The 12460-nt window shown below is 31.6% G+C and overlaps 1 protein-coding gene across 1 annotated transcript; it reads right to left on the bottom strand.

Annotated features, from left to right (window-relative positions):
• Nucleotides 1-653: 653 nt before the first annotated feature.
• On the bottom strand, nt 654-7377 carry LOC111706625 (uncharacterized). Its single transcript, XM_023479538.1, has 8 exons — nt 7272-7377; nt 6925-6998; nt 6485-6570; nt 5993-6046; nt 4607-4678; nt 1800-1912; nt 1353-1425; nt 654-792 (listed from the first exon to the last, which is right to left on the bottom strand). Exons 1-8 carry the CDS (start codon nt 7370-7372, stop codon nt 664-666), a joined length of 702 nt encoding a protein of 233 aa, XP_023335306.1. The 5' UTR covers nt 7373-7377; the 3' UTR covers nt 654-663.
• Nucleotides 7378-12460: the final 5083 nt, after the last annotated feature.

Below are 12460 nucleotides of genomic sequence, written 5' to 3' on the forward strand. Positions count from 1 at the left end.
ACAAAAATCCGCGAAAAATATGAGTACAAATCTGCTGCAAATCTGATCTTTCTTTCAAAGATGGCCAAATAGAACTATCTATTTAAACAATTTTGTTATTCAAACAACAATTTATTTGGAGAATTTAATAATTGCAATTGTTCAAAAAGAAAGTTTCAAACATTCCACCACTCAGGGACATAAAAACAAACAAAAAAGTCGTCTTCATTGTACCACTGTACATGGGAAAAACTTTTTCACAGTAAGGAAAAATAAAAAATGGAGTAATTATACAGTGCAGGTTGGCGATTATATCAATACACACAGACGATTACTAAGCAGAAGTGCTTTGATCCCAAACAACCCTGTTTTCAATTACACGCTTACAAGTAAACGAAGAGAAGGTGATAATTGACTAATTCTCTTTGTTTAGATGTTTATGTGTGTCTGCTGTTTGAAAGCTTGGTATAAATAAAAATTAAAACAGAAAATCGTCTTCGTTAAATTGATATATACGACAACTGAACACCTAAGAGGAGTTTCAATACACTTGCTGTGCCAGGAAATTGCAATAAACGATACATTAGAAAAGTTTGAAAACCCTTGTCGTGCCAGAAGATTGCAATAAACAATACCTTAGAGGAGTTTCAAAACTCTTGCCAGGAGATTGCAATAAACAATACCTTAGAGGAGTTTCAAAACTCTTGTCGTGCCAGAAGATTGCAATAAACAATACCTTAGAGGAGTTTCAAAACTCTTCCCGTGCCAGGAGATTGCAATAAACGATGGATAAACATCTTCAAAAGGTCCAATCTGCATGATTAAAATAAGTCGATATATATCAGAAAAAAGATGTGTTAAGTCAACTTATCAGCTTTATGAATAAAGTCACTATTTTGTAGCTTTGCAGCTTCAGTTGCAAGGAAGCAGAAATTACAATTAAAAATATGCAATTTTCTAAAAAAAATTCCTTTTTTTAAATTATTCCACAAAAAAACAGTTTGACAAAATTGTTTAATACGATTTCTAATTCGTGTTTGATATTTAAACTTAGCATATTTTGCGCATAATGTAAGAAAGGAACTGAATACTGAAAAAATTTTAAAATTGTAAAATTGCTGTGTTATAGCTCCTATTCTCAGATATCGCCATTTATCATGCAAATTGGTACTGTTTTTTGTATTTCTTATTGAAATATTTTTCTAAATTTTTAAAGAAACATTTGCACACTTGCAAAAATAAACTGTTATTTGTATTATCTAGCTAAATTTAAGATAAAAACAGATTAAAAAACGTTGACCCGGAAAAATTAGCTCATCTACTCGTTAGAATGAGTAGATTAAGATTCCTTGGACAATCTCTTTTTTTAATACCTTTGTCTTCGAATCTAGCTTAACGACAGTAATGTTACTGGCTTCAACCCAGGCTGCTAGGTCACCCAATCGACTTAAAATTAAAAAACATCAATACGGTAAAAACAATCCTAATTTTTTGGCTTTTTAAAGAAAAAAAATATGTCGTTCCATCAATGGTTGTGAAATAAGATACACGCCTTTCAGAAAAGAATGAAAAAATCTATTATAGACAATTGATAAACACGATATTTAAGATAAATCTTCGAAAACTTCAAATGTTACAGAACATCATATAAATATCATACAACGTTTTGTAGAATAACAAAACACTCGTTTACCGTTTACAAAGACGATTTCGATTTTCTCACTTAATTTCCATGTTTATTAAGACACCCTACCCTGTATAAAACGTAAGTGTATATATAGTGACAGTGCCCCTCGCCCCCCCTTACGGCCCCCCTGTACCTATCAGTAAGCTGAAGTGGGGTGCCAAAATATTTTGATGAATCCCAGGCTAGAGCAGTGAGCGGAGGTAGAGGTGAAATGTCTTCTTCCGAATTCTTCTTCTTCTTAATATGCTGAATAAAAACTGGATGAAAGGGATTTTTCAGAAATTTGAAAATACAGTAAATGTATCAGTATTTCGGAAAACAGGTGATTGAATGCCCGATTCACAGCGGTACCCTTTAAACTCTGACTGATAAACGATGGCAGAGAACTCCTTGTTTTTATTTCTAAAATGGTTTTTAAACGTGTATTACAGACACCTTAAACTATTACAAAATTACGAAACTATAAAAAACCTTTCTAAGCAAAAAAATTTCTCTTTTAACAAACTTGATATACTAACACTCGTGAATTCTAAAACGATAAAGATTTATTAGTTTGTAGATGTTCTTGCTTTCATTGTTAGATTTCCGAAACAAACTAATAAACAAAATAATATTGGATACAACAAACTAATAAACATAATAATATTGGATACAACAAACTAATAAATACAATAATAAACAGGGTTACACATTAGACTTCAGAGATGACTATATCTATTTCCTTTCTTTATATTTAGGATACGCTGCACCTGCAAACTTGTTTCTTTCGTTACCATTTCAATAAATAGGCCATAAAAAGACCATATTCCAGGCAGCAAACTTAATCTAACCTTGCAATTGTCATATTTTATGAGTTTCAAGTCGTCTTTAGCGTCTCGTCCTTTGTTGGGAAACCCTGTATATTAGAGTTCTAATTTAAAACCAAGTATTTGACAAGATTATATTGTTTCACAGCTTTTCCTAATAAACTTATTGCCAAGCCTTAATTCAGGAAATACCAGGCTACAGAATTAATTCCATGCAATAAACACATAATATCTCTTAAAAAACATTGAATAGTGTAGACCTTTTTGTTGACCTTAGAAATAGTTTGCAGCATTCAACCTGATTTAAGCAATAATCACAGATCGAGTAGCGCTGTCCTACCATTTCCTAAATGTGGTCTGCCATCATTTTTCTTTCATAACTACTGGAGATATGAATGATTTCGTTCAGAATAAGAGATTTTCATGGTTTGTTTTAACAAATTGAAACTTTAACGTAATTTCTTAATATTTTTGAGAACAACAAAATGACAGACCATATTTTGTAGATGGGAGGATTCGGGCTATTCAGGGATTTTGTTCCCTTCAAAAATATTGCTAAATATTGGTAAGTTATTTCATGATTGGTTTTTAGGAGAAGTTTTGGACAAAACAAGGTTGAAAAATTCAAAATAACTTTTCACGGCCTTGCCGGTTTTAATATGGTTTGAATGTTAACAAATAATGCAAGGTTGTGTAATAAGGTTACTTTCTCTTGATGCGGGAAATGTCGTCTTCTAAGTATTGATAGAAAAAATCCTCACATGACGTCACTGATTAAAGAGGCGAGAGTGACATTATTTGAGGATATTTATATATATGCGCATCGAGAGTAAGCAACCTTATTAGACCTCCTTAAAATACTTTTTAAAGTTGATTCTTTTAGCTAAAAGTAAGAAAGGAGACGAAAATGTATTATTCATATTTCGTATAATCATGAGCTATAGATATTTTCAATTTCAGATAAGTTTATTATTTTGTACACCTCAAAATCTGAATTTTTCATGAGTGTGTAGGAGTGTAATAAAAAGCATGGTAAAATGCAAAATTAGATTTTTAATTTTAAGCAGCCCATTCTCCCGCCTGTAGCCACGGTATACGATATACATGCAATTATGATTGTAACTTGTAAGCATGTGCAGAACTTTCTAAAAGAGAGACAGCTACCACTAAAGGGATTCATTTCGCCTACCGTCCCGGTTTGCCTCAAATAGTCTGTATTTGTACTGTACAGCTTGCTCTGACCGGCTAAAAGTCGGCCTGGTACTTGAAATATACCGGAGTTTACATTGCAAAAGGAGGCCGAACTGTCTTTTAACACTTCAATGAAAGTTCATGCTTGATTCGTTTAAATCACTGCATATTTTTTCTAATTTAATTACAGCCTATTAAAATTCTCACTGAACAGAAACTTTAAACAAAATATTTTCCAAATGATCCAATTTGAACTGCGTTTTTTTCCGAGCCTTTAAACCCTTTTCTAAACCAAAATTAATTCGACTTCCTCAGTTTTTTTTTTAATTAAAAATGGATTTTTTTCAATTGTGGTTTCTTTTTTGATTGATTGGGCAAAAACAATGAAGCATACAAATAATTGGGCAAGTTTTTAATAAGAATATATCTTCCATTTTATTAATCTGATAAATGTTTCAAGGCACCGTTGTGAATCGTTGAAAGGTCACTTGAAATTACAAGGACCGTTCCTATTTTACTTTGCCAAAGTATTGGGACTAATTGATTTTACGGCCTTTTGATGATTATGATTACCCCAACAAAGGAAGGTTAGGTTACTTAACGTCCCTTGGGACAGTTATGTAAAATAACCTCCTGCGAAGTTTTTAGGAAAAAATTCGCGCATTTTCATTTCAAAGACGATAAAATTGTATACAACTACTTTTTCGGGAAATTAAAAATTTTACTTAACCACGGGTTCCCTCGACCAATTTTGTCTACAACACACGCCTTGCTGCGGGCTGGATGTTTTGTGGACAAAATTGGTCCTGGCAACCCTTGGTAAAGTAAAATTCTCTGAACTTCCCTGTAAAATGGTTCTAAATAATTATAAAGGGCAGAATTTCTCATTATCAATAGACATTTATATAAATAGTTATAAAGTTAAATCTGTATTTTGATATACCTGAAATTCTAGATCATAAGTATTCGGAGTTTTAGCAAGAAGTTCCTTCATAACATCTTCGTTCAAACTATCCTATAATAAGTTCCTTTCAACATATTTGTGCAAACTATCCTATACGAAGTTTCTTCATGTTCAAACTAACATATAAGAGATTGTTCATGTTCAAACTATTCTTTAAGAAGTTCCTTTCCAACATATTTGTGCAAACTATCCTATAAGAAGTTTATTTATGTTCAAACTATCCTATAAAAAGATTATTCATGTTCAACTATCCTATAAGAAGTTCCTTTCCAACATAGTTGTGCAAAATATCCTATAATTGAAGTTCATTCAGGTTCAAACTATCATATAAGATGTTTATTCATGTTCAAACTTTCCTTTTAACTGGACTCTATATTTGCTGATGCAATGCATGTTATCCAGTAGTCGTTGCACTGTAAGAAGTTCCTTTATGTTCAAAACATCCTATAAGAAGTTCCTTAATGTTCAAAATATCCTATAAGAAGTTTCTTTATGTTCAAAATATCCTATAAGAAGTTCCTTTATGTTCAAAATATCCTATAAGAAGTTCCTTTATGTTCAAAATATCCTATAAGAAGTTCCTTTATGTGCAAAGTATCCGTTACGAAGTTCCATTATGTTCAAAATATCCTATCAACAGTTTCTTCATAATATCTTTGTTAGAACTATCCCATAAGAATAGCCAAAAACTAAAGAAATTTCAAAAATAGTTTTCTTCGAAAAACACTTAGCATTAGAATAATGGACTAGTTGTTCTTGTTAAAGGGCATGGTATATGTATTTTTAAGAGTACCTCCATTTCGAGAGACGTGCACAACTCAAAAAGGTATCCTCTATATATCTGCATATTGGCGCCGGAGATATGTTTGTTTTTCTCGCTTAAAGGAGGTAAATTCCAAGTGTAGTTTAGCGGTAAAATTAACTTGCGGATTTACGCTTCAGTGATAATGAATATTAACAGAATTCAACACATTTCAAAACTAGGATTTCTTCCTATACTGTTGCTCAGATACAGTGAAGGATACCATCGTGAATTTGACATGCCTGTCTAAATTACAGATCGCTAGAAACTGCGTCGAAATGTGTGTTCAAAGAAGATGGATGCTCTTTCTTCTGTGCTTATTTAAACCTTAAAAGAAAATCTGCGAACAATATTTTGAGACCATTTTTTTATTTTAATTTTTACAGAATTGTTTGTGAGATATTATAAAATTTAAAGATTTTTAGTAAATATGTTCCAATCCAATTCGGCAGTGTTTTTCTAGCAAAGGATCGATTCTATTAAATAATATTCAATATAAAAACGTGATATAATTTGCAGGGTTTGCCACATATGTATTTTGATAATAACAAACTATAACTAACCTGAAGAAATATAATATCGGGTTCTGAATCCAAAAATGATGTAATATGATTAATCTAAAAAATAATAAGTTTTTAGAATCAGGCAATAAATTCTGAAAGAAGCTGTACACTAAATTTAAAGAAAAGTGGCATGTCTGATTAAAGGGAGTGACCGGCAATGTGTGGTAGTTGAACTGAGAATGTAGTATTTTGGAGAAATATTATAGGATTCAAGACAAATGAATCGTTTTAATGATGTATAATTACTGAGTTTGAGTGAAAAGTCGACGATCAAAATTATTTATTTAATCATTAATTAATTACATCATTAAAACGTTTTATATGTCTCAATGAATCCTAAAAAAATTCTCCACAATACTTCATTTTCAGTTCAACTACCGTGCATTGCCGGTCAATATTATCTGTGACTGTGTCTGTGACTAGATCTCAGTTTTTAATTTTTTTTTGTAGAAATTTCAAAAAAATTTAGATTTTTAATATTTTGTTTTTTACCTTGTACTGCGGAATGTTTCCCACCAAGGCATGTTTTCCATCCAGGTTCATTGATATACAGTTTACAGACCTTCTTCCCTTCATATCTACAGGGAGACCACAAAAAAGAGTAATTAGGGTTGCTTTGCTTAGAATACAGTTTTCAATTGTAGAGGCTTCATTGGATGACTGTTAAGCCCTGGAAGGTATATTTAAAGCTTGAACAACTGTATTTGAAGAAAGGATGGCATATGCATTTACTAACAATTCATGTATTTAAATGGCAACAATTCTAACCTTAAAAGAATGCACCAACTTCTTGGTATATTATTAAATGAACCAATATTGTATACTTTAAGATTCTTATTTAAACTGCAGAATAGACTAGTGTCTGGTGTTTCAAGAGCGCAAATCTTGTTAAATAAAACTCTTTTTTTATAAAAAAGTGTTTTTCCACTTACTTTCAGGATTTATCATATTTTCGCCACTTTTTCTTTTCTCTACTTCATCAGGTTTACTGGGTACATCTGGTAACCTTTACAACAGGTACAGGTACAGGTACAGGTACAGGTACAGGTACAGGTACAGGTACAGGTACAGGTACAGGTACAGGTACAGGTACAGGTACAGGTACAGGTACAGGTACAGGTACAGGTACAGGTACAGGTACAGGTACAGGTACAGGTACAGGTACTGTGAAGATTAGTTTATGTTTTATTATAGTTGTGAAGAAATTTAGCCAAAAAAATCTTTTTTAGAAAAAAAAGTTCAATCAGGATAGAGTTTAATAATGATGATTATAACCTACTTGGTGCTTGTGGTGCTAGAGGTGCTAGATCTTCTACTTCTACTCTTCTTAGAAATTTCAACTTGTAAGGTATCCGTTTTACTCTTAGTTTTTTGTGACATTTAATCTCTCTAAATTAAATAAAAATAGGTATTGAACCTCTTTCAGTTTCTGAGTTTAAAGGGGTTGTTACTCGTAAACTTATTTAAAAATAAAAATGAATCTAAAATTTTAGAACACTTAGAACTGAGGATTCCAGGAAATAGTTTAACCATTTTGACACTTAAACACACTAATTAAGGTAGTATTTTGTGATGGGAAAACAACTTCCGTTACACTGGACAATTATCAAAATACCACATTTTAAAAACCCTTCCTGTTAAATTAACATGAAGGGAAAAAATATGTAAATTGTCAGTTTTCTCTTTTAATAAATTAAAGTAATGTAATGAACTTAGTATTTTTAAACTGAACTGGACAACATTCGTTTACACGTTTCCAGGGGCAGTTTGAACCATACATGCTTTCTATTCATAGATAGATAGATAGATAGATAGATAGATATATAGATAGATAGATAGATTGATAGAAGGATAGATAGATATGTAGATAGATAGATAGATAGATAGATAGATATAGATATATAGATTGATAGAAGGATAGATAGATATAAAGATAGATACACAAATAGATATAAGACATATATATAACATAGATTGCTATATTTAGATAGAATTATCCTTCTCGTCCTTCCACCTGTCGGAATAAATTATTAATCTGAAATGAATTCTGTTAGAAATTAAATCTTTGAATAGTTAAAGTTGTATATATTATTATTATATTATTATTATTATTATTAGTATTATAGTAATCTCAATTTCTAGCCTAATTTAGGCTTTTGGCCTAATTTTTGTTCTAGGTTCTAGAAATAAAGTTTATTTAAAGAGAAAAAAATGTCAAAATACATAATTTCAAACAACCCTACATGACATTTTTAAAGAGACAATAAAACAATGAAAAAATGACGATACCATTCCTTGAAGTTCTATAACCCTACCCCTATAATTGTGCCCTTTGAGTTGAGATAATGGAGTTTTAAATTACATCAATTTTTCAAGGGCTTTAAAAATATAAAAATTTCAGCCATGTATGCTTAACTGTATTTGTACTGTACTGCATGCCCTGCAGCTAGTTGAAATTCGGCCCAGGACATGGAATGTACCGTGACTTTATGAGTAGTGAGGAGGCTTCACATTTTAATAAAATTTTGCTAGATACATCCAAGGAGTATGAAATAGAAGGGAGAAACAACTGACGCGTCCCGCCCTACCATATGATTATACATGCTTTGCAGACGGTGCTCGATTTGTATGAGAAATTTTTGTCTGATGTACAATTACCGCGTTGCAGACGGTGCTCGATTTGCATGAGAAATATTTGTCTGATGTACAATTACCGCGTATACAATTACCTATTCTGAATATTTCTTATACAAATGTACAGTCTGATAAGCATGTATAACATTATTATTACATACTCCTTGGTTTCATCCCATCTGTGACACTTTGACTGGGACTCTCAGCGCTAGTGCGCTAGTGTGCAGAGACTTTTACGAAGTCAAAATAAAAAATGTTTCAAAATTATTTTGATGCCTCAAGAGGGGATTGTTTATTTAGGTTTATGTTGTCGAGTTACCAATTCTTAATTTAGCCCCTATAGATAAAACAGTAACCAAGTGCAAAAAAAAGTTCTGACATTGCCTTTTTTGTTTAAAAATCTTTCAATAGTAAATAAATTATTTTAAAGATACCGTGCAGGGATCCAGAAATGTTTAAAAATGACTGAATAATTTCCGTACAGTCGTCTCTTAAGTCTCTTGTGATAAATTATATTTGTTTTGTTTGTTTTACCCTGTTTAACTGTGCACTGTTTAACCCTATAAAGGCTGGGGGTCTGAATCTATGTACAGCCCCTTGAAAAAGGCCTCATATAATAGGTATAGGGTTGAAATGCCCAATTTTTCATGGCCAGCTCAAAGATAAAAAAATTAGACCGATAACTTTAATAGTTTGGGGCTAGGGAAGATTGAAAAATGCCTAAAAAGAGTAAAACAAAATGAAAAAAAAATTGTTTGTTTTAAACAAATATCATAATGTGACAGACACATGTTTCTACACACATTTATCAAGGGCTATTCAAAAATATAGTTTTTAGATCTGTAGCCGGTGTCACAAAAAAAAGCTATTTTATATTTTATTTTTCACAGACCGGACTTTTTTCCACCGTGAACCGTACCCTATAAATTAAAAAAAAATATTTTTCACAAAAAATCCTTATTATTACTTAAAAGATACAGGATATAGAAAATTTGAGTTTGTGGCAAATACTCAATTCATTTCTTGGAAGTTAAAAATTAATTTTGGCTATTTTTCCTTCTGCTAAATAATTAAAATTGTTTAATATAATCTATTTCTTCAAATTATATTAAACATGGAATTACATTCTCTATGAAATTGCTCTTAAATTGTTCCTATTTATCTTCAAGATTAAATATTCAATAGAATTAGACCAGAGTTGAGGTTGGAACTATTCAACGATAAGGCTTAACTCTTTACCTTTAATGGAAACTATTAATTGAAAAGATTTAAGGTTTCATCAGAAAAACATCACATATTGGTTGGAACTTTAAAGATATTCAAACCAATAAAATCTTTGAACTGCTAAAAATTTGAATCAGTGATAATTCTGCGAGAATATCCCGGATCATCCATAAAAAATGTTCGACCTCAGATAAAGGAACTAATTCCTCGCCAGGAAATATATTTTTCTAATTTCAAAATTAATATTGATAAATCAAATAGTCAATGTTTTAAAACATATGATCAAACCATCTTTTTAGAGTATTCAGGAACGGTGGTAACAGTTCGCCCATTGAAGGTTCACTCGAAACCCAAATCATTATTTATTTATGAACCATTAGAAAATTATTTTCAAGTATTTTTTGAGTATTACATTTCAGCCTCTCAAGAATTATAATCAATAATTTATATTCCAGTTAACAATCAATTCATCGCATATTCTCTATTTATTCACTATCTATCTCTCTCACATCTCCTGTACTACTTTGAACAAAGATAAGAGAGTTACAGAGAGCGATTAACACCAATAATATTTGATATTTTCCACAGCATGTTCTATTGTGTACAAGTACTGTACACGACCAATCAGGAGACATCTGTATTCAGGGATATTTAAGGATCCTTTGAATAGGAAATACAAAATCTTTAAAAATAGACAATATTCATAAATGTTATGTTTTATGTTTAAAATTGGAGTATTTCTTTAAAAGTTGTAAAACTTAACCCCTGAATGCAACAAGAGGCCGTGAGATGTCAGTCAAAAAACATTTTATGACACCGTAGCATGGCGTGCCGGGACACTATAGGCCTTTTCAGCCTATCCAGAGATGGAATTTAAAGAATTTGAGCCGCGGTTTAAATCCGCCAAAACCCGGTTTAAATTCAGCGCTGGCTTAAATCTTGAAACATTTGATATAATTTTAAGTGGAACCAACCATATTTAAACCGGGGCTTAAATTTAAACCGCCGCTCAAATTCTTTAAATTCGGCCACTGGTAGAGTGTATGAGCTGTCTATGTACTGTGTGAATGCCACCTATCTCATCTAAATCTGAGGATATCCCATGGGATATCCTTACCACTCTTGTACGCTAGAAGTACGTTCTTTATACCAGCAAGCTGGCACTTTCGATCACAATTTATAATTATTAAACAACAGTTTTTTTTTAGCTTTTTCTCTTAAATCTTTTTTGTCGATCGGATGGGTTATAAATAGAAACATAAAAAAAACTCCCTCTCCAACAATCATATAAATGGAAGATTCATCAATAACAAGATTAAATCAAAATTAAAAATTAAAGAAACGGAATGCATCTCGCCATGGCTAGGCCTGGGGAGCTCTGTTCATTTTAGGACCACATGTTTCTCATTTTGAAATGCTTTTGGTAATTCGATGTTATTGGAATATAGTTCCTTTGAGAAATAATTCCATTGGAATATAGTTCCTTTGAGAAATAATTCCTTTGGAATATAGTTCCTTTGGAAAATTAGTTTGGGAAATTGAAAATTTTCTAGAAAACGGTTTCATCAATTGTAAGTTTTGCAATCGAAAAAAGTCAAGTTTACCTTCTTTTTTCTCAGAAAAAAAAACGTGGAAACACACATTTTCAAATTCACTAAAAATAATGCAGAATAGAATAGAATAGAAGTGAAATGGAAGAAATCAACCTTTAACTGTCTCTCTAACTGGTCTTTTCGAACTTTTAAACTTTTCAAATTTTGACTTCGTCAGCTGAGACAGGTGGAACATTATATTTGAAAAGTATTCAAAGTTCATATTTTCTCAAGTTTTCAATTGTTTATTTTGTTGGTTTTATTATCAATCAAAAGTCATGGAAATGTTAGAAATTAAACTATGAACTCTGAGGCCGAATTTAAAGAATTTGAGCCGCGGCTTAAATTTAAGCTGCGGCTCAAATATCACTCATTCCACTTAAAATTGTATTCAATTTTTCAAGAATTAAGCCGGCGCTCAGCTGAAAACGGTTTTTGACAGATTTAAGTCGCGGCTCAAATTCATTAAATTCGGACACTGTTTGCTCAAATAATCTAAGTTTGAAATATTTAAGGTTTGCACCAGGTTGCATATAGATATTATAGATATGGTGATTAGAGTTTGAGACAGGTCTTGATTCTTTTATTTTTCACAAAACTAGAGGAGCTACAAGGATATATCATCGTACCAGTAACGTTGCATGAATTTTACTGTTCTTTCTGTTTGGTTCTGTGTGGACTTGGGTTTCCTGCGAACGAAAATTTCGCGCAAATGTTCTCTCATATTTTGCAGACTTTTTCGCGAAGATTAATTTTGCGAAAGAAAGCGAAAACAAAGCAGAATTTCGTGAAAATGTGTGCAAAAATGCGAAATTTTCGCGAAACGATTTCCCAATTTCGTACTGTATCTTTTGTCTTAAGATTTTTTTTGCAAAATTTCACTGGGCGTGTTTTTATTTTACTAATGAATATTTATCTTGAGATTAAAAATAAAGATCTTGTATGTACAGTAGTGTAAGAAGGTATCCAGGGGCTCGAGGCTTTATCTCTGTTTTAGAAACAATATTCAGGATTATCC

This window comes from Eurytemora carolleeae, unplaced genomic scaffold (genome assembly GCF_000591075.1).
Source record: "Eurytemora carolleeae unplaced genomic scaffold, Eaff_2.0 scaffold473, whole genome shotgun sequence".
NCBI classification, from domain to species: domain Eukaryota; kingdom Metazoa; phylum Arthropoda; class Copepoda; order Calanoida; family Temoridae; genus Eurytemora; species Eurytemora carolleeae.

Excerpts from the sequence above, each read along its gene's own strand:
- LOC111706625 (XM_023479538.1), bottom strand. The coding sequence starts at position 7,372 with ATGTCACAAAAAACTAAGAGTAAAACGGATACCTTACAAGTTGAAATT. Across the intron at positions 6,571-6,924 it reads AAATATGATAAATCCTGAAA|ATATGAAGGGAAGAAGGTCT; the intron begins GTAAGTGGAAAA and ends GTCTCCCTGTAG. Across the intron at positions 6,047-6,484 it reads GAAACATTCCGCAGTACAAG|ATTAATCATATTACATCATT; the intron begins GTAAAAAACAAA and ends ATTATTTTTTAG.